General features: G+C 49.6%; 1 protein-coding gene across 3 annotated transcripts in view; it reads right to left on the bottom strand.

The window, feature by feature from the left end:
- dock5 (dedicator of cytokinesis 5) overlaps positions 1 to 23,799 on the bottom strand; it is a 171,275-nt gene that overhangs the window by 97,017 nt on the left and 50,459 nt on the right. For 2 of the 3 annotated variants that reach the window (XM_041209787.1, XM_041209785.1), the window contains exons 8-17: positions 18,803 to 18,960; positions 16,520 to 16,601; positions 15,989 to 16,124; positions 12,365 to 12,437; positions 10,854 to 10,996; positions 9,817 to 9,942; positions 6,049 to 6,173; positions 5,413 to 5,511; positions 2,535 to 2,607; positions 1,295 to 1,398 (exon numbers count right to left, since the gene is read on the bottom strand). In XM_041209787.1, the coding sequence (XP_041065721.1) occupies positions 1,295 to 1,398; positions 2,535 to 2,607; positions 5,413 to 5,511; positions 6,049 to 6,173; positions 9,817 to 9,942; positions 10,854 to 10,996; positions 12,365 to 12,437; positions 15,989 to 16,124; positions 16,520 to 16,601; positions 18,803 to 18,960 (1,119 nt within the window). The remainder of the gene's footprint in view (positions 1 to 1,294; positions 1,399 to 2,534; positions 2,608 to 5,412; positions 5,512 to 6,048; positions 6,174 to 9,816; positions 9,943 to 10,853; positions 10,997 to 12,364; positions 12,438 to 15,988; positions 16,125 to 16,519; positions 16,602 to 18,802; positions 18,961 to 23,799) is intronic. The other variant, XM_041209786.1, reaches the window with a different exon arrangement.

The following is a 23,799-nucleotide window of genomic DNA, read 5'->3' on the forward strand; positions in this document are numbered from 1 at the left end:
TTTCAAAAGGCATTTGATAAAGTGCCACAAGAAAGGTTACTACACAAGATAAGAGCTCATGATGCTGGGGTTGACATATGAGCATGAATTGGGGATTGGCTAACAAACAGGACACAGTGAGTGGGGAATAAAAGGGTCATTTTCAAGTTGACAAACTGTAACTAGTGGAGTGCTGCACAGATCATTGCTGGAGCCTCAACTTGTTATGATCAATATTAATGACTTGGCGGAATGACTTGACTGACTGCACTGCAGCCAAATTTGCTGATGATACAAAGATAGGTGGGAAAGCAAGCTGTGAGGAGGATACAAAGAGTATGCAAAGGGATATGGATAGGTTGCGTGAATGAACAAAAATTTGGCAGATGGAGTATAATGACAGAAAATTTGGGGTTGTCCACTTTGGCAGGAAGAATAGAAAAGCATCACATTATTTGAATAGAGAGGCTGCAGAACGTTGCAGTGCAGAGGCATCTTAATGTCCTAGTATATGAATCACAAAAAGTTAGTACGCAGGTGCAGCATGAGATTAGGAAGGCAAATGAGATGTTGGCCTTTATTGCAAGGGGGACAGAGTATAAAGTGGGGAAGTCTTGCTGCCACTGTACAGGGCATTGATGAGACCACACCTAGAGCACTGCTTACAGTTTTGGTCTCCTTACTTAAGGAAGGTCATAGTTGCATTGGAGGCAGTTCAGGGAAGGTTCAGTCGGCTGATTCTTACGCTGAAGGGTTTGTTTTATGAGGAAAGGTTGAGCAGGCTGGGCCAGTACTCATTGGAGTTTGGAAGAATGAGAGGTGATCTTATTGAAACATAAGATCCTGAGGGGGCTTTGACAGGGTAAATGCGGAGAGGATGTTTCCCCTCTAGAACTAGGGGGCTCAGTTTCAAAATAAGGGGTCTCCCATTTAAGAGAGGAGTGAGGAGGAATTTATTCTCTCTGAGGGTCGTTAGTGTTGGGAATTCTCTTCCCCAGAGAGCGGTGGGGGCTGGGTCACTGAATATATTCAAGGCTGAGGTAGATAGATCTTTGATTGACAAGGGAGTCAAGGGTTAAGGGGGATAGGCAGGAAAGTGGAGTTCAGGCCACAATCAGATAAGGCAAGATCGTACTAAATGCCTGAGCAGGCTCGAAGGCCTACTCCGGCTCCTAATTCTTGTGTTCATGGGAAGGGCTCTCAAGTCTTTAGGTGTAACAAACTCATGCATGCAAAAGGGGCTGATAGGCTTCATTCTCGAGAGCTGCCAGTCCTCCCTCATATCCCCTCCCTCCCTCCCTCCCACAGTGCCTACCTTGAAGACGAGTAAATCATGCTTCCCATCACATAGTGTGGTGCCATCTGGCTTCATTAACTTCACAAACGCCATTCCAAATAACTTCTCAGACTTGTCTTTGGCTGCAGGTTAAGGTAGCAGACAACGTATCAAAAAAATAGGTACAAATGCCACTCAGGCTGGCGGAACAAATCTCACCTCAAAACCTTGGCACGATTTAAAAAAAAAAATTACAATTTCAGGTTTTTAGTTTGGATTCACTTCTGGAAATTACTTCTGACTGTGCCCCACCCCCATCTCAGGGAACCCTCTTCCTCAGAAAGGCTGTTGAGGGTGTGTAGTAACGTTATGTTACGGGCATTGTCTAATTAAGTACCTTGAGCACATATAAATAGGGGACAATTATTGTTTATTTACATGAGTATAAACAGGGGACAGCTGGGTCACTGGGGTTGGGAGTGGAGCTGTGAGACTGAACAAAGTCAATAAACACTCTCAGTAAAGAAAAGCTCCGCGGTGAATCTATGGAATTCATTGCCACAGAAGGCTGTGGAGGCCGGGTCATTGAGTGTATTTAAGACCGAGATAGATAGGTTCTTGATTGGTAAGAGGATCAAAGGTTACAGGGAGAAGGCGGGAGAATGGGGTTGAGAAACTTATCAGCCATGATTGAATGGCGGAGCAGACTCGATGGGCCGAATGGCCTAAGTTCTGCTCCTATGTCTTATGGTCTTGGTTTGAATTTCACCAACTGGCTTGAGTTCTATTAACGGGATGGGGGAGGGGCAAGAAGAGTCAGCTGCAAACTTCAAAATGGACACGGATCGAATTTTGTTCGGCAATTGTGTAGAGGGTCAAGGAATCAAACCGGGTAAATTGAGTTGAGGTGCGGTCTTGAGGGGCTGAATGGCTTCCCCCTTGTTCCTGTGCCCTTGCAGGGCTCCGATTGTCGGCAGAGGGAAGTTATTTGACAACAGGAGCCGTCGGAGCTGAGCCTGATCCCCAATCCGCACTGTGCTTTCTCACAGGATCTTAAGCATCTCGTCTCAAGTCTGTTCTGGAGTGTTTAGGCGGGGGGTTGGTGGTGGTGGTTGGGGGGGGGAGGGTGGTGGTGGGGAAGCGGGGAGGAGGGGAGAGGAGGGGCGGGGAATGGAGTTGGTGGTGGGACAGCCTCCAGACAATTGTGAGGTAGATTTCAGACTTTAGGGACACTGGAACAATTCCTGTTAAACAGAGAGAGCTTTATTTCATCACTTACACTCCTGCGAGGACCTGTGCCGGAAGGTGAAACGAAGGTGACACCGGTGGACGTCCTCAATTGCTATCGCCACCTTCAGGCAAAGACAGAAACAGTTTTGGAGACCTGCATCTAGGCTCCTCCCCTGTGCACCCCGCCCCCACCGACTCCCCACTCCCCCTCCCCATGCACCTGAATGCACCTCTGCAACGCCCTTCCCACCCCGCTTCAGTTCCAGAATTCATATCCTCCGTGAGCGAGCCTTGATGATTGACTGTGTGGGGCATCACACGTGCTCCTGACAGATGAACAGCAGGCTCCGATTCTGCCCGAGACCTACTCTGAGCCGCGTCCCAATGCCGCCACCCCCCAGCCCAGCTACCAGCATCAACCCGCTCTGCAGAGGCTGGGTACGGGAACGAAAGAATGTCTTGCATTTATATAGCGCCTTCCATAACCTCAGGCAGTCCCAAAGCACTTTACAGCCAATGCAGTGAAGTCACTGTTGTCATGAAGGAAATTCAGCAGCCAATATGTGCACAGCAAGCTCGAACACACTGCAGCATGACCATAACCAGATAAGCTGTTTCTTTGTGATGTTGATTGAGGGATGAATATTGGCCAGGACACTGGGGAGAACTCCCCTGCTCTGCTTCTAAATAGCGCCATCGGATCTTATACGTCCGCCTGAGAGGCAGAGGTGGTCTTGGTTTTGGGTCTCACCTGAGACGTGACACCTCTGACAGTGCGGCACTCCCTCAGTACTGACCCTCTGACAGTGCGGCACTCCCTCAGTACTGACCCCTCTGACAGTGCGGCACTCCCTCAGTACTGACCCTCTGACAGTGCGGCACTCCCTCAGTACTGACCCTCTGACAGTGCAGCACTCCCTCAGTACTGACCCTCTGACAGTGCAGCACTCCCTCAGTACTGACCATCCGACAGTGCAGCACTCCCTCAGTACTGACCATCCGACAGTGTGGCACTCACTCATTACTGACCCTCTGACAGTACAGCACTCCCTCGGTACTCACCCTCCGACAGTGCAGCACTCACTCATTACTGACCCTCTGACAGTGCAGCACTCCCTCAGCACTGCCCCTCTGACAGTGCAGCACTCCCTCAGTACTGACCCTCTGACAGTGCAGCACTCCCTCATTACTGATCCTCCAACAGTGCAGCACTCCATCAGTACTGACCCTCCGACAGTGCAGCACTCTCTCATTACTGATCCTCCTACAGTGCAGCATTCCCTCAGTACTGACCCTCTGACAGTGCAGCACTCCCTCAGCACTGCCCCTCCGACAGTGCAGCACTCCCTCAGTAATTAACCTCCGACAGCGCAGCATTCCCTCAGTACTGACCCTCTGACAGTGCAGCACTCCCTCAGCACTGCCCCTCCGACAGTGCAGCACTCCCTCAGTAATTAACCTCCGACAGCGCAGCATTCCCTCAGTACTGACCCTCTGATAGTGCAGCACTCCCTCAGCACTGCCCCTCCGACAGTGCAGCACTCCCTCAGTAATTAACCTCCGACAGCGCAGCATTCCCTCAGTACTGACCCTCCGATGGTGCAGCGCTCCCTCAGTACTGACCCTCTGACAGTGCAGCACTCCCTCATTACTGACCCTCTGACAGTGCAGCACTCCCTCAGTACTGACCCTCTGACAGTGCAGCACTCCCTCAGTACTGACCCTCTGACAGTGCAGCACTCCCTCAGTACTGACCCTCTGACAGTGCAGCAGTCTCTCAGTAGTAATCCTTCAACAGTGCAGCACTCCCTCAGTTCTGACCCTCTGACAGTGCAGCACTCCCTCAGTACTGACCCTCTGACAGTGCAGCACTCCCTCAGTACTGACCATCCGACAGTGCAGCACTCCCTCAGTACTGACCATCCGACAGTGTGGCACTCACTCATTACTGACCCTCTGACAGTACAGCACTCCCTCGGTACTCACCCTCCGACAGTGCAGCACTCACTCATTACTGACCCTCTGACAGTGCAGCACTCCCTCAGCACTGCCCCTCTGACAGTGCAGCACTCCCTCAGTACTGACCCTCTGACAGTGCAGCACTCCCTCATTACTGATCCTCCAACAGTGCAGCACTCCATCAGTACTGACCCTCCGACAGTGCAGCACTCTCTCATTACTGATCCTCCAACAGTGCAGCATTCCCTCAGTACTGACCCTCTGACAGTGCAGCACTCCCTCAGCACTGCCCCTCCGACAGTGCAGCACTCCCTCAGTAATTAACCTCCGACAGCGCAGCATTCCCTCAGTACTGACCCTCTGACAGTGCAGCACTCCCTCAGCACTGCCCCTCCGACAGTGCAGCACTCCCTCAGTAATTAACCTCCGACAGCGCAGCATTCCCTCAGTACTGACCCTCTGATAGTGCAGCACTCCCTCAGCACTGCCCCTCCGACAGTGCAGCACTCCCTCAGTAATTAACCTCCGACAGCGCAGCATTCCCTCAGTACTGACCCTCCGATGGTGCAGCGCTCCCTCAGTACTGACCCTCTGACAGTGCAGCACTCCCTCATTACTGACCCTCTGACAGTGCAGCACTCCCTCAGTACTGACCCTCTGACAGTGCAGCACTCCCTCAGTACTGACCCTCTGACAGTGCAGCACTCCCTCAGTACTGACCCTCTGACAGTGCAGCAGTCTCTCAGTAGTAATCCTTCAACAGTGCAGCACTCCCTCAGCACTGCACTAGGAGAGCCTGCCTGGACTCTGTGCCCTTGGACTGAATACATGAATCCCCAGCCTTCTGACTCTGAGGTGTGTGCTGTCACCTCCCTCGCATTCACTGTCGGAGCTCTGCGATGTTATCCTGTACAGCGATCGAATAGCAGCAATTCTGTTCAGATAGAGAGAAGAGAACATTGACCCACCTTCACTGTTTCGTACCAGAAGGGCTGCTTTACTTGATAATAGACAACGGACTTGTATTCTGATATCCCCTGATAGCCCGATCCCGGGAAAATGGCTTTCTGTTGGAGAAATGGGCAACGAGAGGGTTAGACTGTGGCAGGGAGGGTTGTTAGTGCCGGGGAATAAGGCTCATTTCAGGCTAGGGTTAGAGTTTTACCTAAAACCTCCTTCAACTTTGAAATGTGAGGGGGATATCGCAAAAGAGGCCATAGACAGGTTGGTAGAATGGGCAGTCAGGGGGCAGATGAAGTTTAATGCAGAGAATTCTGAAGTGATACATTTCAGCCGGGAGAATGCGGAGAGGCAGAATTAAATAAAAGGGTGATGCCAGTTGGCAATGTTTGTGCCAACTCCAGCTCTCATTCCTTGCCAAGAATCAAGGGCCGTTGTGGATTTATTGCGGCTCCTGCAGTCACTAAATGACGGCTGAATTAATTATTCACCTCCGAGATAACTCCAAGGAGGAAAGCCTGCAAAAATGAGCAAGTGCCTGGGAGGAACAACGGCCAGGAATGGTGGAACGCCACGTGGAGAGGTGTTCTCCCCCGACCCCCCCTTCCCACCGCCCACCCAGCAACCCCCACCCCACCCCGTACCTCAATCCGATTGCCTTCCTCATCGTACACCGCCATTGTCACCTCCACGTTCTTTGGCGTCTTTTTCTTGCCCTTGTCGAACTCGCCCTGGATCAGGGTGACGTAGATGTCGTTCCGAATGTCCCCTGCAACGACGGACAGGGGCGTTACAGAGCACTGAGCACACCCAGAGGGAACAGTGCCCTCCACATCCCCCCGGCTATAATTCAGCAGTTCTGGCACTGGCTGTATCTGCGGAGATAGCAGACAGGGTCCCGAGGAACAACAATACCTTATCAAATTGGCCCAGGTCTTCCAATCTCCGGCATGTCATCCCAAGATGCCCCCCAGGACTCTGCGGACCCGCTGACCTCCATGGGAGGTGCCTGGAAAGTTTGAACTTCCTCTGTGTCATGAAGCTATTAACGGATATAATATTATTGGAAAATATTTTCCTTTTAAAACAGAGGTTTAGTCAGTGGGTGGGTCTTAACTGGATTAAAGCCAGCTAGTCTGGGTGCTTTGATGTGTACTAGTCTTCAGATGTAAAGGAGGTAGAGTGCATTTACATTTTTTGAATAGAGCATTCAAGAAGTGGGGTGAAATCTGGCACCGAGCTAGCAGAGACCAGGCAATAGGTTTATATTACTAATAGAATTGGTACTATGAAAGGGGTTTTATTGTTGGAAGAGGCTGGTGATACAGTGGGAATTTACGTTCAATGAGATGTGCTGGGTATAACAGACAGCAGTTTTGTGTGTGCAGGGCAGAGGCAATGTAAGATCAAAGCAGCTGTAAGCCAACAACTGTCTCCACACGAACCAAAGTGAAAAGAACCACATTTTGTATTCGTACAGTGAAAATGCTTTGCCTGGTGTCTGGTTAAGTCTATGGGCTGCTGTTGCCTTAATGGAGATTAGTTTGGGAATTTGTTAAAAGTTATGATTGTACTAATTTGTAGCCATGTGTATATATTTAACTTATGTAAATTAATAAAATGTTTCATTTAGTTTGACATAAAACCTCTCGAGAACTGGGGGTCTAATTCCTGAATTTAGAGCTGCATCTCAAACATACAAAAAAAAATAGGTTATGACAGTTGTTTAAAGTTTCCCTCTGGGATTTTTAAATTCAGATAATCACAAATTATTTACCTAAATTGTTACCCAGGAAATGTTAGAGAGAAGGAAACAAGTCCAACTGCTGGGTAACTATACAATTGACCCTGACCCACCAGCCACTCACACACTACCCAACCGGACTCGCACCTCCCCAACACCAGGACAGCTCACCTTTGACTCTCCCCACTGGGCAGCCCACAACCTGACCCGACCAGCCACCAATCACAGTGTACACGGAGATCCCCATAACACAGTGTACACAGACAGCCCCGTAACACAGTGTACACTGACAGCCCTGTAACACAGTGTACATGGACAGCCCCGGAACACAGTATACATGGACAGCCCCGTAACACAGTGTACACTGACAGCCCCGTAACACCGTGTACACTGACAGCCCCGTAACACCGCGTACATGGACAGCTTCATAACACCGTGTACACGGACAGCCCCGTAACACAGCGTACACGGACAGCCCCATAACACGGTGTACACAGACAGCCCCATAACATGGTGTACACAGACAGCCCCGGAACACAGTATACACTGTCAGCCCTGGAACACAGTGTACACGGACAGCCCCGCAACACAGTGTACACAGACAGCCCCGTAACACAGTGTACAGGGACAGCCCCGTAACACAGTGTACATGGACAGCCCCATAACACCGTGTACACAGACAGCCCCATAACACAGTGTACACAGACAGCCCCGCAACACAGTGTACACAGACAGCCCCGCAACACAGTGTACACGGACAGCCCTGTAACACAGTGTACACGGACAGCCCCGTAACACAGTGTACACGGACAGCCCCGTAACACAGTGTACACGGACAGCCCCGTAACACAGTGTACACTGACAGCCCCGTAACACCGCGTACATGGACAGCTCCATAACACCGTGTACACGGACAGCCCCGTAACACAGTGTACATGGACAGCCCCATAACACCGTGTACACAGACAGCCCCGTAACACAGTGTACATGGACAGCCCCGTAACACAGTGTACACGGACAGCCCCGTAACACAGTGTACACGGACAGCCCCGTAACACAGTGTACATGGACAGCCCCGTAACACAGTGTACACGGACAGCCCCGTAACACAGTGTACACGGACAGCCCCGTAACACAGTGTACACGGACAGCCCCATAACACCGCGTACATGGACAGCCCCGTAACACCGCGTACATGGACAGCCCTGTAACACCGCGTACATGGACAGCCCCGTAACACCGTGTACACTGACAGCCCTGTACCCCAGTGTATACTCACAGCCCTGTACCACAGTGTACATTGACAGTCTTGTACCCCAGTGTACACTCACAGCCTCGTACCCCAGTGTACACTGATAGCCCTGTACCCCAGTGTACACTCACAGCCTCGTACCCCAGTGTACACTGATAGCCCTGTACCCCAGTGTACACTGACAGCCTCCTACCCCAGTGTACACTGACAGCCTCCTACCCCAGTGTACACTGACAGCCCCCTACCCCAGTGTACACTGACAGCCCCCTACCCACCATGTACACTGACAGCCCCCTACCCACCGTGTACACTGACAGCCCCCTACCCCCCATGTACACTGACAGCCCCCTACCCCCCATGTACACTGACAGCCCCCTACCCCAGTGTACACTGACAGCCCTGTACCCCAGTGTACACTGACAGCCCTGTACTCCAGTGTACACTGACAGCCCTGTACTCCAGTGTACACTGACAGCCTCCTACCCCAGTGTACACTGACAGACTCCTACCCCAGTGTACACTGACAGCCCCCTACCCCAGTGTACACTGACAGCCCCCTACCCACCGTGTACACTGACAGCCCCCTACCCACCGTGTACACTGACAGCCCCCTACCCCCCATGTACACTGACAGCCCCCTACCCCCCATGTACACTGACAGCCCCCTACCCCAGTGTACACTGACAGCCCTGTACCCCAGTGTACACTGACAGCCCTGTACTCCAGTGTACACTGACAGCCCTGTACTCCAGTGTACACTGACAGCCTCCTACCCCAGTGTACACTGACAGACTCCTACCCCAGTGTACACTGACAGCCCCCTACCCCAGTGTACACTGAAAGCCTTGTACTCCAGCGTACAGTGACAGCCCCCTACCCTGTGTACACTGACAGCCCTGTACTCCAGTGTACGCTGACAGCCTTGTACTCCAGCGTACACTGACAGCCTCCTACCCTGTGTACACTGACAGCCTCCTACCCTGTGTACACTGACAGCCTCCTACCCTGTGTACACTGACAGCCTTGTACCCCAGTGTACACTGACAGCCTTGTACTCCAGTGTACACTGACAGCCTTATACCCCAGTGTACACTGACAGCCTTGTACTCCAGTGTACACTGACAGCCCTATACCCCAGTGTACACTGACAGCCTTGTACCCCAGTGTACACTGACAGCCTTGTACTCCAGTGTATACTGACAGCCTCCTACCCTGTGTACACTGACAGCCTTGTACCCCAGTGTACACTGACAGCCCTGTACCCCAGTGTACACTGACAGCCCTATACCCCAGTGTACACTGACAGCCCTATACCCCAGTGTACACTGACAGCCCTGTACCCCAGTGTACACTGACATCTCATCCATTGGACTTTTTCGAATGTCTGCACCTCATCCCGTGACAACAGTCCCTTACCAGGAAGGACAATTTCCGGGAATCCCATCTTCCGAGCCACTGCCGTGGATCTGTCAACCAGGTGGGGAAAATCCTTGTGCACTTGCTTCATATCTCCGGGAAGTAGTTTCATCGAGACCCATAGCCCTGGGGAGCACGATAGTAAATGCAACCAATATTATACAAGCGTGTCTGGAATAGGAGGCCATTCAGACCCTCACCCAGACCAAGGTAATCAATTGTGTTTCAACTCCATCTACCTGTAAACAATCTGTCACCCTCAATACTCCTAAATACCATGCCCCTGACAGAAAATGCCTCCAGCCCGGTTTTGAAATTTTTAATTGATTCCCCCAGCCTCAAAGTTATTTTCAGGGGAGAGCGCTCCAGATTTCCACTTCCCTTTGTGTGAAGAAACGCTTCCTGACTGCATCTCTGAATAGCCTGGCTCCCAGTTTAAGGTTCAGCCCCTTTGTTCTGGACTCCCGCCCACCAGAGCCAAAAGTTTCCCTCTGTTGACCCACTGGAATCCTTGAATCAGCATGATTGGATCACCACTAACCCACCGGGGGAGGACAGCATTGCCTGCGCAACCTGGAGTCATTACAGCACAGAAGGAGGCCATTCAGCCCATTGAGCCCATGCTGGCTCTCTGCAGAGCAATCCAGTCAGTCCCATTTCCCTGCTCTACCCACCACCGCCCCCCCCCACCCCCGTAGCCCTGAGTCTATTTCCCTCGAGTACCCATCCAATTCCCTTTTGAAATTATTCATAGTCTCCGTTTCCCCCATCCTCGTGGACAGTGAGTTCGAGCTCATTCCCACTCGCTGTGTAAAAGAGTTCCTCCTCACACCCCCCTGCTGTATCTCTCACCCAAAACCTTAAACCCCTGTCCCCCTAGTCCGCCCTCGGAATTTAATTTGTTTGTGAGTAACTTTGTTCAGCGTGAATTTAACCTTCCGCCCAGTCTACACCCATCGCTCGCTCTAGCTGAATGATGTGGGCAGGATGTGCCAAGCAAGTTGGCACTGCCCCTTCCAGAGATACTGGGTAGGTACCTTGCCCCTTGTGATTGACCTCCTTGGCTGCGATGACCTTATTAAAGACGGACGTGAGAGGCTCATTCTCGCCGATCACCCGTGACGTCAGCAAGGGCGACATGATGAGCTGTCTCTGGCGTATGTAGGTCTCCATCGCAATCCTGTGAGAGACCGAGCACAAGAAAGTAGTTCAGGGCCCCTCCCTCACTAAGCACTATTATTACCAGCTTTCGAGAACGTCCCATTATCCACTCTGTCCAGACTTTGAACACCTCTATCAAATCACCTCTCAACCTTCTCTTCCCCAAGAAGAACAGTCCCAACTTCTCCAATCTATTCCCGTAACTGAAGTTCCTCATCCCTGGAACCATTCTTCTGAATCTTTTCTGCACCCTCTCTAATGCCTTCACATCCTTCCTAAAATGCTGTGCCCAGAGTGGACACAACACTCCACTTGAGGTTCGCTGATAGCAAAAATACATTTTGGTAATGACCAATCCCACTCAGGTTGCAAAATGTGAGGAATTGGGTGAGGCCAACATACTCAATAACCCTGTCCCTTATCTAATTAAGTGACTTCTCAACTGTTCAATCCCTTATCTCTTCACTTCTCTTGTTAGTTCAATAGCTTTCCCTGGTAACTTATTCTACTATGCTGGACAGTTTGAGAAATGGACCAATGGTTGAAGAGATGCTGGGCTGGTAATGAATCAATGATTGAAGAGATACTGAGGGGTTTGAAAGATGGACTAATGATTGAAAAGATGCTTAGTCATTTGAGAAATGGACAAATGATTGAAGAGATACTGAGAAGTTTGAGAAATAGGCCAATGATTGAAGAGATGCTGAGTGGTTTGAGAAATGGACCAATGATTGAAAAGGTACTGGGATGGTAATGAACCAATGATTGAAGAGATACTGAAGAGAGTGGTTTGAGAAATGGATGAATGATTGAAGAGAAGCTGAGTGATCTCAGGAATGGACCAATGTCTGAAGAGATACTGGGCTGCTAATGAACCAATGATTGAAGAGATACTGAGTGATTTTAGAAATGGACCAATGATTGAAGAGATCCTGAGGAGGTTTGAGAAACGGACCAATGATTGAAGAGATCCTGAGGAGTTTGAAGAATGGACCAATGATTGAAGAAATGCTGAGTGGTTTGAGAAATGGACAATTGATTGAAGAGATCCTGAGCTTGAATACTGTTAAGAAGAGAGACATATTGCCAAACATTTTTCGTTCTCTGGTCCCATTCTCTGAAATCAAAAGGAATATGTTCAAGCCTTGTGCCTTTTTTGAATTACCCAGGAGATTGGGGAGCATCTAGACCCCGTTGCTTTCTTCATGGCAACAGCTCAGCCAATTAGAGTTGACTTGCCTATTGTATAAATTGTTGTGATTATTTGAAATTTGGCATTCTTGCATTTATCCTGATGAGCGTAAGGCCAAAAGTTTCAGCAACATGAATCTCTTTTCAGCGCGAGCCTGAGCTCTTTCTTCGAGAGGTGACGGGCTGCCATACTCACTGCTGGAAAGGAATAAAGTGCTGCTTCTCCTCATCATCGTTCCTGCCACCAATCATGTCGGTGATGTCCATAACTTTGGAAAGAGACATAAAGATTAGTCAAAAACAAAAATAAAAATATCTGGAAAAACTCAGCAGGTCTAATAGCATCTGCAGAGAGGAACAGTTAATGTTTCGAGTCCGTATGACTCTTCAACAGAACAGATTAGTCAAGCCAGTTATTAGCAGCAAGGTTGGAGGCATTGGATGGAGGTGCGATAAGATACGACTCCTGCCCTGAGCACGATCGGGTGCGCCCTCTGGAAATGCATGTGCGTGTGTGTGTGGAACCACCTGCTCAGTACAGCTTTGGTCCACACTAGGGCAGTGATTTACACAGCTTTGTTATGTCGGGAGAGCATTGTCAACATGTAATTGGCCTGAGACATGGTAGGAGAGATGGGACTGATGGCTGTTTTTTAATCGCACAAAGCAAATTTCGAGAGGCTCACATCTATTGGCAGTGGGCCAGACCATGGATCGGTAAGTTGCACTCTCACCTCTCAGCCTGAAGGTTGGGGGTTCAAGTCCCACTCTGACTCCAGGAATCTGGGCTGGTACTCCCAGTGCAGCACTGAGGGAGTGCTACACTGTCAGTGGTACTGCCTGCCCTTTCAGGTGGGTGTACAAAATCCTGTGGTGTTTTCTAAGGGAGAGCAGGGGTGGTGCCGTAGCCAATATTTATTCCTACAAATGATTTGGTCTTAAATGTTTGTGGGATCTTGCTGTGCACAACTTGGCTACCGCCTTTCCTACAATGCAACAGTGACCGCACCTTAAAAGTATTTCATTGGCTGTAAAGCACTTCAGTTTTAATCTCATGCGAGGTAAACATATGAAATATGAAAGGTACTATATAAATGCAATTTTCCCTTTTTTTGAAAAAGGACTCCAGGTACAGCTCACTCCTCATTTTAAAAAAAAATGCTGCTTAATTTACAATAGTTGGATTTTGACACACAAACATTTTTCCTAAACTCTCTTTTCCCGGGATCGTTGACTCATTCATGGAATGGTTCCACCATGGTGGTTTACCGTCTGATTGCACCTCACCCAGGGGGCCACTTTGGCCAGTGAGTCCAGGCAGTGTGGGGTTTTACACACCAGTCAGCACAAAGCCCATTTTGGTACAGTTAACTGGGAGCGGGGTCCGGAAGGCTGATTCCTAAATCTGTAGCATTTTCAGAAAACTATCAATTTCCACATTTTGTTCAACCAGAGTTGAAAGGAGAGAGGGAACCAGGACACAGAGAGAGAAAGCATGAGGGGGAGAAACAGAGAGAGTGATAGAGAGAGAGAGAAGGAGAGTTGATGAAGCAGGGAGGGAAACAGAGAGAGAAACAGAGAGAGAAAAATAGAGAGAGAGAGAGAGGAACAGAGAGAAAAAAGAGAGAACAAACAGAGAGAGAAAAACCAAGAGAAAGAACACAGAGAGAGAGAGGGAGAAACAGAGAGACACAGCAAGAGTCACAAAGAGAGACAAACAGAAGCAACCTCATTACTGCACAATACTTTGGCCCCGCTTGGAACTCCCACTCTGAATAGAATCATAGAGGTCTACAGCACAGAAAAAGGCCCTTCGGCCCATCGAGTCTGCACCGGTCAAACAAGTACCTAACTATTCTAATCCCATTTTCCAGCACTAGGCCCATGGCCTTGTATCCCATGGCATCACAAGTGCACATCCAAATACTTCTTAAATGTTATGAGGGTTTCTGCCTCTACCACACTTTCAGGCAGTGAGTTCCAGATTCCCACCACCCTCTGGGTGAAAAAATTCTTCCTCACACCCCCTCTAAACCTCCTGCCCCTTACCTTAAATCTATGCCCCCTGGTTATTGATCCCTCTGCCAAGGGGAAAAGTTCCTTCCTGTCTACCCTATCTATGCCCCTCATAATTTTATACACCTCAATCATGTCCCCCCTCAATCTCCTCTGCTCCAAGGAAAATAACCTCAGTCTATCCAATCTCTCCTCATAACTAAAACTCTCCAGCCCAGGCAACATCCTGGTAAATCTCCTCTGCACTCTCTCTAGTGCAATCACATCTTTCCTGTAATGTAGATTCCAGAACTGCACGCAATACTCTAGCTGTGGCCTAACCAGTGTTTTATACAGTTCCAGCATAACATCCCTGCTCTTATATTCTATGCCTCAGCTAATAAAGGCAACTATCCCATATGCCTTCTTAAACACGTTATCTACCTGTCCCGCTACCTTGAGGGACTGGTGGACATGCACACCAAGGTCCCTTTGATCCTTGGTACTTCCCAGATTCCTAGCATTCATCATGTATTCCCGTGCCTTGTTTGTCCTGCCCATGTGTATCACCTCACACTTATCTGGATTAAATTCCATTTGCCACTGATCAGCCCATCTGACCAGCCCGTCCATATCCTGTAATCTAAGGCTATCCTCCTCACTATTCACCACCCCACCAATTTTCGTGTCATCTGTGAACTTACTGATCAACCTTCCTGCATTCAAGACTAAATCATTTATATATACCACAAACAGCAAGGGACCCAACACTGATCCCTGTGGAACCTCACTGGACACAGGCACCCAGTCACAAAAACACCCCTCGACCATCACCCTCTGCTTCCTGCCACTCAGCCAATTCTGGATCCAATTTGCCAAATTGCCTTGGGGTCCCATGAGCTCTTACCTTCATTATCAGTCTCCTATGCGGGACCTTATCAAAATCCTTGCTGAAGTCCAAGTAGACTACATCAAATGCATTGCCCTCATCTACACACCTGGTCACCTCTTTGAAAAATTCAATCAAATTGGTCAGACATGACCTCCCCTGAACAAAACCATGCTGACTGTCCTTGATCAATCCCTGTCTCTCCAAGTGTAGATTAACTCTGTCCCTCAGAATTGCTTCCAATAGTTTCCCCACCACTGAGGTTAGACTGACTGGCCTGTAGTTCCCTGGTTTATCCCTTCCTCCCTTCTTGAATAACGGTACCACTTTGGCTGTCCTCCAGTCCTCTGGCACCTCTCCTGTGGCCAGAGAGGTATTGAAAATTATTGCCAGTGCCCCTGCTACCTCCTCCCTTGCCTCACTCAACAGCCTGGGATACATTTCACCCAGGCCTGGAGATTTATCTACTTTTAAGCCTGCCAAACCCCTTAGAACCTCCTCCCTTTCTATGCTAATTTCTTTAATTATATCACAGTCTTTCTGCCTGATTTCCGTACCCACATCGTCCCTCTCACTTGTGAACACTGACACAAAGTATTCACTTAGAACCCTACCTAAATCTTCCGGCTCCACACACTAATTACCACTATGGTCCTTAATGGGACCTACTCTTCCCCTAGTTATCCTCTTACTCTTAATGTACTTGTAAAATAACTTTGGATTTTCCTTTTTTTTACCTGCCAATGTTTTCTCATGCCCCCTTTTTGCTCTCCTAATTTCCTTTTTAATTTGCCCCCTACACATTCTACATTCCTCTAGGGCTTCCGCTGTTTACACACACACACACACACACATACACACACACACACACACACACACACACACACACACACACACACACACACACACACACACACACACACACACACAGTTCACCTCTACCTGCAACTCCGAATGGACGCCGGAGACCACAGGTATGTTTCTTCCCTTCCTTCAGCTCCATGTGACCCACACGGACAATCTGACAGACCAAGCTAATTTTCAGGCGGATCAGATCGCTGCTGCTCAGGTCCTTTCAGGAGAAGGGAAAGAGAGTTAGGTACATGGGACGAGTTAAAGGAGGAGATAGTGGGCTCGCTTGGTCATTGCTGTGGGTCTGGAGTCACGTGTAGGCCAGACTGGGTAACGGTGGCAGATTTCCCTTCCCTAAAGGGCATTAGTGAACCAGATGGGGTTTTTTTACAATTGATGATGGTTTTATACTGAGGCTGGCTTTACGTTCAAAATGTATTAACTGGATCTAAGCTCCACCAGCTGCCACAGTGGGACTTGAACCAGGGTCCCTGGAGCATTATCTGGGGCCTCTAGATTACTAGCCCAGAGACATTACTGCTGCGCCACCATCTCCCCATTGATTTACTGCAGGTGGAAGTGGGCTCCTTTCGAGATGAGGGTCAGCACACTCACTGTGAAAAGTGCCTCCAGTTTGTTCAGTCTGTCAATCTCCTTTGGCATTCCCATCCTGCTCCATCGCACCAAGTAGTTTTCACTGAAAAACAAAGAGCAGTCAGATATTAGTCATAGAGTTATACAGCACAGAAACAGGCCCTTCGGCCCATCATGTCCATGCTAGCCATCAAGCCCCTACCTATTCTAATCCCATTTTCCAGCACTTGACCCATAGCCCCGTACGCTATGGTGTTTCAAGGCCTCATCTAAATACTACTCAAATGTTGTGAGGGTTCCCGCACCATCCTCGATGCTACATGTCTTGTCCTATAGATCTGAAATGGTAAAATAATCACTCACCAGCAATACAGACAAAGCTTTCATGTGAGTGCCAGGAGGATTAACAAGGCCGTTGTGAGGAGGAGATTTGATAAACTGGTTAACTGTGCATTGGTACATTGTAGTTTCATTTGCTCTTTCATAGGGCATGGGTGTCGCTGGCTGGGCCCAACATTTATTGCCCATCCCTAATTGCCCCTTGAGAAGGTGGTGGTGAGTTGCCTTCCTGAAATTCTGCAGTCCCATGTGGTGTAGGTACACCCACCGTGCTGTTAGGGAGGGAGTTCCAGGATTTTGACCCAGTGACAGTGAAGGAACGGCCGATATATTTCCAAGTCGGGATGGTGAGTGACTTGGAGGGGAACTTCCAGGTGGTGATGTTCCCATGTGTCTGCTGCCCTTGTCCTTCTAGATGGTAGCAGTCATGGGTTTGGAAGGTGCTGTTGAAGGAGCCTTGGTGAGTTCCTGCAGTGCATCTTGTAGATGGTACACACACTGCTGTTACCGTGCGTCAGTGGTGGAGGGAGGGAATGTTGAAGTTGGTGTATGGGGTGTTGATCAAGCGGGCTGCTCTGTCCTGGATGGTGTCGAGCTTCTTGTGTGTCGTGGGAGCTGCACTCATCCAGGCGAGTGGGGAGTATTCCATCCCACTCCTGACTTGTGCCTTGTGGATGGTGGGCAGGCTCTGGGGAGTCAGGAGGTGAGTTACTCTCAGCAGAACTTGAACCACGCGAGGGGGTGGAAGGTTATGGGGCAGTGGGAGAGAAGGGGGTATCAGGACGAGTTACGCCTTTTCAGGCTTGCCGGTTCTCTTTAACTATTTGTAAATCAGGACGGTGGGGGATGATCTTACTGAAATGGAGAGCTGCAGACAGCCGGTGTCACCATCAAACACTGCCAGGTAAGGGCTGGATGTATCAGAGTGAAGCTTCTCCCACTGCTGGGCATTGGGCAGATATTAGCTGTCGTGTGAGGCTGTACAGCCACGGCTAACTATTAAGGCCCAGAATCCGCAGAGCGCCATAAAGTTTCACAACCCTCCAATTCTGTCCACTGTTCTTCAGATTGCTGGTGACGTGCTGGGGTTAACTCCCACAGCCACTGACCTCCCCTCGGTGACCCAGTCAACGCATCCTGACACACGGCCGGTTTTAGGCTTCATTCCGGGCCCGGATTTCTTTCAGTTTTCATGGCTGAGGGAAGGTTTTAAATACCTTGTTGGGGGAGCGCGCCCGGCTCATGGGACAAGGAGAGGCCGAGTGGGCTAGGCCCAAATTCCCTGGAGTTTGGAAGAACAGGAGGCCGCTCGATTGAAACACGTTAAATTCTGAAGGGGCTCGACAGGGTACGGGTCTGAGAGGACGGTTTCCCTTCGAGCCAGGGGACTTGGGACACCACAGGCTCAGGATAAGGCCATTTTGGGCTGAGATGAGGAGAAATGGGGCGGGGGAGGGGTGGGGTGGAGGAGGGAGGTGGGGGTGGTGGGGGTGGGGTGGGTGTGAACCTTTGGAATTCTCTACCCCGGAGGGACGTGGAGGCTCTGTCATTGGGGGCTTTCAAGACGGAGATTGATAGATTTTTGGATACACGGGGAAGAAAGGGACGCTTGGATGGTTCATGAAGGCGGAGTTGAGGTTGAATATCAGCCAGATCAGCAGGCTGGAGAGGGCCGAATGGCCTACTCCTGCCCCTATTTCTTACTTGGTTATGATGAGGGCACAGATCGGAGATCTGCCTGGAGGTGCCCTCATATCGGCCGACTGCCCCTCGAGAGGGCATTTGGCAGAATGCCAATGAGACGAGACCAAGTGGGCTTGGCGTGTCCTCGTGAGCAGCCAGAGCAGGCTCGATGGGCTGAATGGCCTCTTTGCGCGCTGGTCGATTCTTTGCCTCTCTTCACGCGCGCGAGAGAAAGAGACAGAGGGCGTGACCTCAGCTCCCGCCCTGGAGGGGGCAACGTACCTGATGAACTCGGACTGAACAGGGTCGTAAAGGGACATGAGCAACTCGGCATCCTCCCCAATATTGCAGACAAAATTCTTCAGGTTGATGTACAGACTGTACGTGTGAGTGGCGCTGAATATCGACTGTCGCCTCACCTCCATACTGTGAGTCCTAGACTGAACAAGAGAGAGAGAGAAAGAGAGAGAGAGAGAGAGGGAGAAATGGAAGTAAACCAATGGGGATTACTCACTGTGCTGTGGAACCACAGAAAAGTTATGGTGCAGAAGGAGGCCATTCAGCCCATCGTGTCTGCACCGGCCATACAAAGAGAAAAAAAAGAGGGCTGGCTGCTCACTTTAATCCCACTTTCCAGCACCAGGTCTGTAGCCTTACAGGTTACAGCACTTCAGATGCAGATCCAAGTCCCTTTTAAATGAGTTGAGCATTTCATTCTCAACCACCAACTTAGGCAGTGAATTCCAGACATCTACCACCCTCTGGGTGAAAAGGTTCTTCTTCATGTCCCCTCTAATCCTTCTACCAATCACCTTAAATCTATGCCCCCTGGTAATTGACCCCGCAGCTAGGGGAAACAGGTCTTTCCTGTCTACCCTAATTAGGCCCCTCATAATTTTGTACACCTCAATTATGTCACCCCTTAGCCTCCTCTGTTCTAAGGAAAACAACCCTCGCCTGCCCAACCTTTCTTCATAGGTGCAATTTTCAAACTCTGGCAACATTCTCGTAAATCTCCTCTGTACCCAAAGCAATTCTGTCCTTCCTGTAATGTGGTGCCCAGAACTGTACACAAAATTCCAGCTGCGGCCTCACCAGCATTTTATACAGTTCTGGAATTACATCCCTGCTTTTGTATTCAATACCTCTCCCAATAAAGGAAAACATTCCATATGCTTTCTTTATCACCCTATCCACCTGTCCTGCCACCTTCAGGGACCTGTGGACATGCATTCCAAGGTCTCTCACTTCCTCAATCCCTCTCAATAACTTCCTGTTTATTGAGTATTCCCTTGTTTTGTTTGCCTTCCCCAATTGCATTACCTCACACATCTCTGGATTGAATTCCATTTGCCACTTTTCCCCCCCCTCAACCAAACTACTGATATCATTCTGGGGAAAACAGTTCTCCTTTTCGCTATCAACTGTGGCCAAATTTTGTGTCATCTGCAAATTTCCCAATCATGCCTCCCACATTTAAGTCCAAATCATTAATATATAAAACAAACAGCAACGGCTCCAACACTGAACCCTGTGGAACACCAGTGGAAACCGGTTTCCACTCGCAAAAACATCCATCGACCATTATCCTTTGTTTCCTGTCACTGAGCCAATTTTGGATCCAACTCACCACCTTCCCCTGTATCCCATGGGATCTCACTGTTCTGACCAGTCTGCTATGTGGGATCTTGGCAACTGCCTTACTGAAATCCATGTAGACAACATCCACTGCACTACCCTCATCAATCCTCCTTGTTACTTCCTCAAAGATTTCTATTACATTAGTAAGACACGATCTTCCCCTAACAAAACCACGCTGACTATCCCTGATCAATCCCTACCTTTCTGAGTGATGGTTTATCCTGTCTCCAAGAATTGATTCCAATAATTTGCCCACCACAAAAGTCAGACTGACTGGCCTATAATTTCCTGGCCTATCCCTTGCACCCTTTTTAAATATTGGTATAACTTTCGCAAGCCTTCAATCCTCTGGTACCTTCCCTGTATCTAGTGAGGATTGAAAAATGATCCTTAGAGCATCTGCTATTTCCTCGCTTCCTTTAATAGCCTGGGATACAATCCATCCAGCCCTGGGGATTTATCCACCTTCAAGGATGCCAATCCCTCCAGCATTTCCTCTGCCATTATGCTTATTATATCTAATATTTCACACTCCTCCTCTTTAACTAGAATGTCTGCATCATCCCTCTCCTTAGTGAAGACAGAGACAAAGTACGCATTGAGAACCCACATCTTCAGCATCAACACACAAGTTACCATGTACATCTCTGATAGGCCCTACCCTTTCCTTAGTTATCCTCTTGCTCTTAATGCACTGGTAAAACATCTTTGGGTTTTCTCTGATTTTACTTAGCAATATTTTTTCGTATCTCTAATTTCCTTTTTTTTTACTTCACCCCTATACTTTCTATACTTCTCCAGACTTTCTACAGTATTAAGCCTTTTGTGGCTGTCATAAGTTTTCTTTTCCTGCTTTATCTTACCATGTATGCTTCTGGATAACCAGGGGGCTCTAGATTTGGCAGTACCACCCTTTTTCTTTGTGGGGACATGTCTACCCTTTGCCTGTAGAATCTCCCTTTTGAATACCCCCCACTGATTTGACACTGTTTCCCTTCTAGTATCTGTATCCAGTCCACTCTTGCCGGTTCACCTCTCAGCTTTGTCAATCTTGTCTTCCCCCAATTTAGAACTTTTACTCCTGTTCTATCTCTGTCCTTTTCCACAATGATCCTAAATCTAATTGTATTATGGTCACTTTCTCCAAAATGGTCACCCACTGCTACTTAATCCACTTGCCCAGCTTCATTTCCTAAGACTTAATCCAGAGTTGCAGCCCCTCTCACTGGGCTTGTTATGCGCTGGCTAAAAAAGTTCTCTTCAACACAGTCCAAAAATGTTGCCCCCTCTGTGCCCTTCACACTGTTTGTATCCTAGTTGATATTAGGGGAGTTGAAGCCTCCAGCGATTACTTTTTTTGTCATTCATGGGATGTGGGTGTCGCTGGCTGGGTCAGCATTTATAGCCCATCTCCAGTTGCCCTTGAGAAGGTGGTGGTGATCTGCCTTCTTGAACCGCTGCTGTCCATGTGGTGTAGGTACACCCACAGTGCTGTTAGGGAGGGAGTTCCAGGATTTTGACCCAGCGACAGTGGAGGAACGGTGATATATTTCCAAGTCAGGATGGTGAGTGACTTGGAGGGGCACTTCCAGGTGGTGGTGTTCCCATGTGTCTGTCACCCTTGTCCTTCTAAATGGTGGTGGTCATGGGTTTTGAAGGTGCTGTCCAAGGAGACTTGGTGAGTTGCTGCAGTGCATCTTGTAGGTGGTACACACTGCTGCCACTATGCGTCAGTGGTGGAGGGAGTGAATGTTGAAGGTGGTGGATGGGGTGCTGATCAAGTGAGCTGCTTTGTCTTGGATGGTGTTGTGGGAGCTGCACTCATCCAGGCAAGTGGGGAGTATTCCATCACACTCCTGACTTCTGTCTTGTAGATGGTGGACAGGCTTTGGAGAGTCAGGAGGTGAGTTACTCGCTGCAGGATTCCCAGCTTCTGACCTGCTCTTATAGCCACGGTATTTATATGGCTGGTCCAGTTCAGTTTCTGGTCAATAGTAACCCCAGGATGTTGATAGATGGGGATTCAATGATGGTAATGCCATTGAACAACAAGGGGCAATGGTTAGATTCTCTCTTGTTGGAGATGGTCATTGCCTGACCTTGTGTGGTGTGAATGTTACTTGCCACTTGTCAGCCCAAACCTGGATATTGTCCAGGTCTTGCTGCATTTGGACATGGACTGCTTCAGTATCTGAGGAGTCACGAATGGTGCTGGACATTGTGCAACAAACTTCAGCCAGAAGTGCATCACTGCAGGAGATCCTCAGGGTAGTGTCCTAGGCCGAACTATCTTCAGCTGCTTCATCAATGACCTTCCTTCCATCATAAGGTCAGAAGTGGGGATGTACACTCAGGGAGTGCTGCACTGTCCGAGAATCAGTACTGAGGGAGTGCTGCACTGTCAGGGGATCAGTACTAAGGGAGTGCTCCACTGTCGGAAGGTCAGTACTAAGGCTGCACTGTCGGAGGGGCAGTACTGAGGGAGCGCTGCACTGTCAGGGGGTCAGCATTGAGGGAGTGCTGCACTGTGAGAGGGTCAGTACTGAGGGAGTGCTGCACTGTCGGAGGGGCAGTACTGAGGGAGCGCTGCACTGTCAGGGGGTCAGCATTGAGGGAGTGCTGCACTGTCGGAGGGTCAGTACTGAGGAAGTGCTGCACTGTCAGAGTGTCTGTGGTGGGGGAGTGCTGCATTGTCAGAGGGTCAGTACTGAGGGAGTGCTGCACTGTCCGAGGGTCAGTACTGAGGAAGTGCTGCACTGTCAGAGGGTCAGTACTGAGGGAGTGCTGCACTGTCCGAGGGTCAGTACTGAGGAAGTGCTGCACTGTCAGAGGGTCAGTACTGAGGGAGTGCTGCACTGTCCGAGGGTCAGTACTGAGGGAGTGCTGCACTGTCAGAGGGACAGTACTGAGGGAGTGCTGCACTGTCGGAGGGTCAGTACTGAGGAAGTGCTGCACTGTCAGAGTGTCTGTGGTGGGGGAGTGCTGCATTGTCAGAGGGTCAGTACTGAAGAAGTGCTGCACTGTCAGAGGGTCAATACTGAGGGAGTGCTGCACTGTCAGAGGGTCAGTACTGAGGGTTTGCTGCATTGTCGGAGGGTCAGTACTGAGGGAGTGCTGCACTGTCGGAGAGTCAGTACTGAGGGAGTGCTGCACTGTCGGAGAGTCAGTACTGAGGGAGTGCTGCATTGTCGGAGGGTCAGTACTGAGGGAGTGCTGGACTGTCAGAGGGTCAGTACTGAGGGAGTGCTGCACTGTTGCAGGGTCAATACTGAGGGAGTGCTGCACTGTCTAAAGTGGCGCCATTTGGATAGCGACATTAAACCAAACACTAGGCTGCCCTCTCCAGTCGATAGAAATGATCCCAGGGACTAATTTCACAACAAAATGGGGAATCCTGCCTGGCCAATACTTACCTCTCAATCCACAGCACACAAGCAGATTAGGTGGGTCATGATCACATTCCTGTTTGTGGGAGTTTGCTCTGCGCAAATTGGCATCCCCCACACGATTACACTTCACAAAGTTCTTCATTGGCTGCAAAGCGCTGTGGGGCGCCCTGAGGTGCCGGAAAGGCGCTATACAAATGCAAGGCTTGGCTGCTGAATCCGGCCCTTTTAGCTGTCAAGAATTGCACTGAT

Source organism: Carcharodon carcharias, chromosome 17 (assembly GCF_017639515.1).
Source record: "Carcharodon carcharias isolate sCarCar2 chromosome 17, sCarCar2.pri, whole genome shotgun sequence".
In the NCBI taxonomy this organism is placed as follows: Eukaryota; Metazoa; Chordata; class Chondrichthyes; order Lamniformes; family Lamnidae; genus Carcharodon; species Carcharodon carcharias.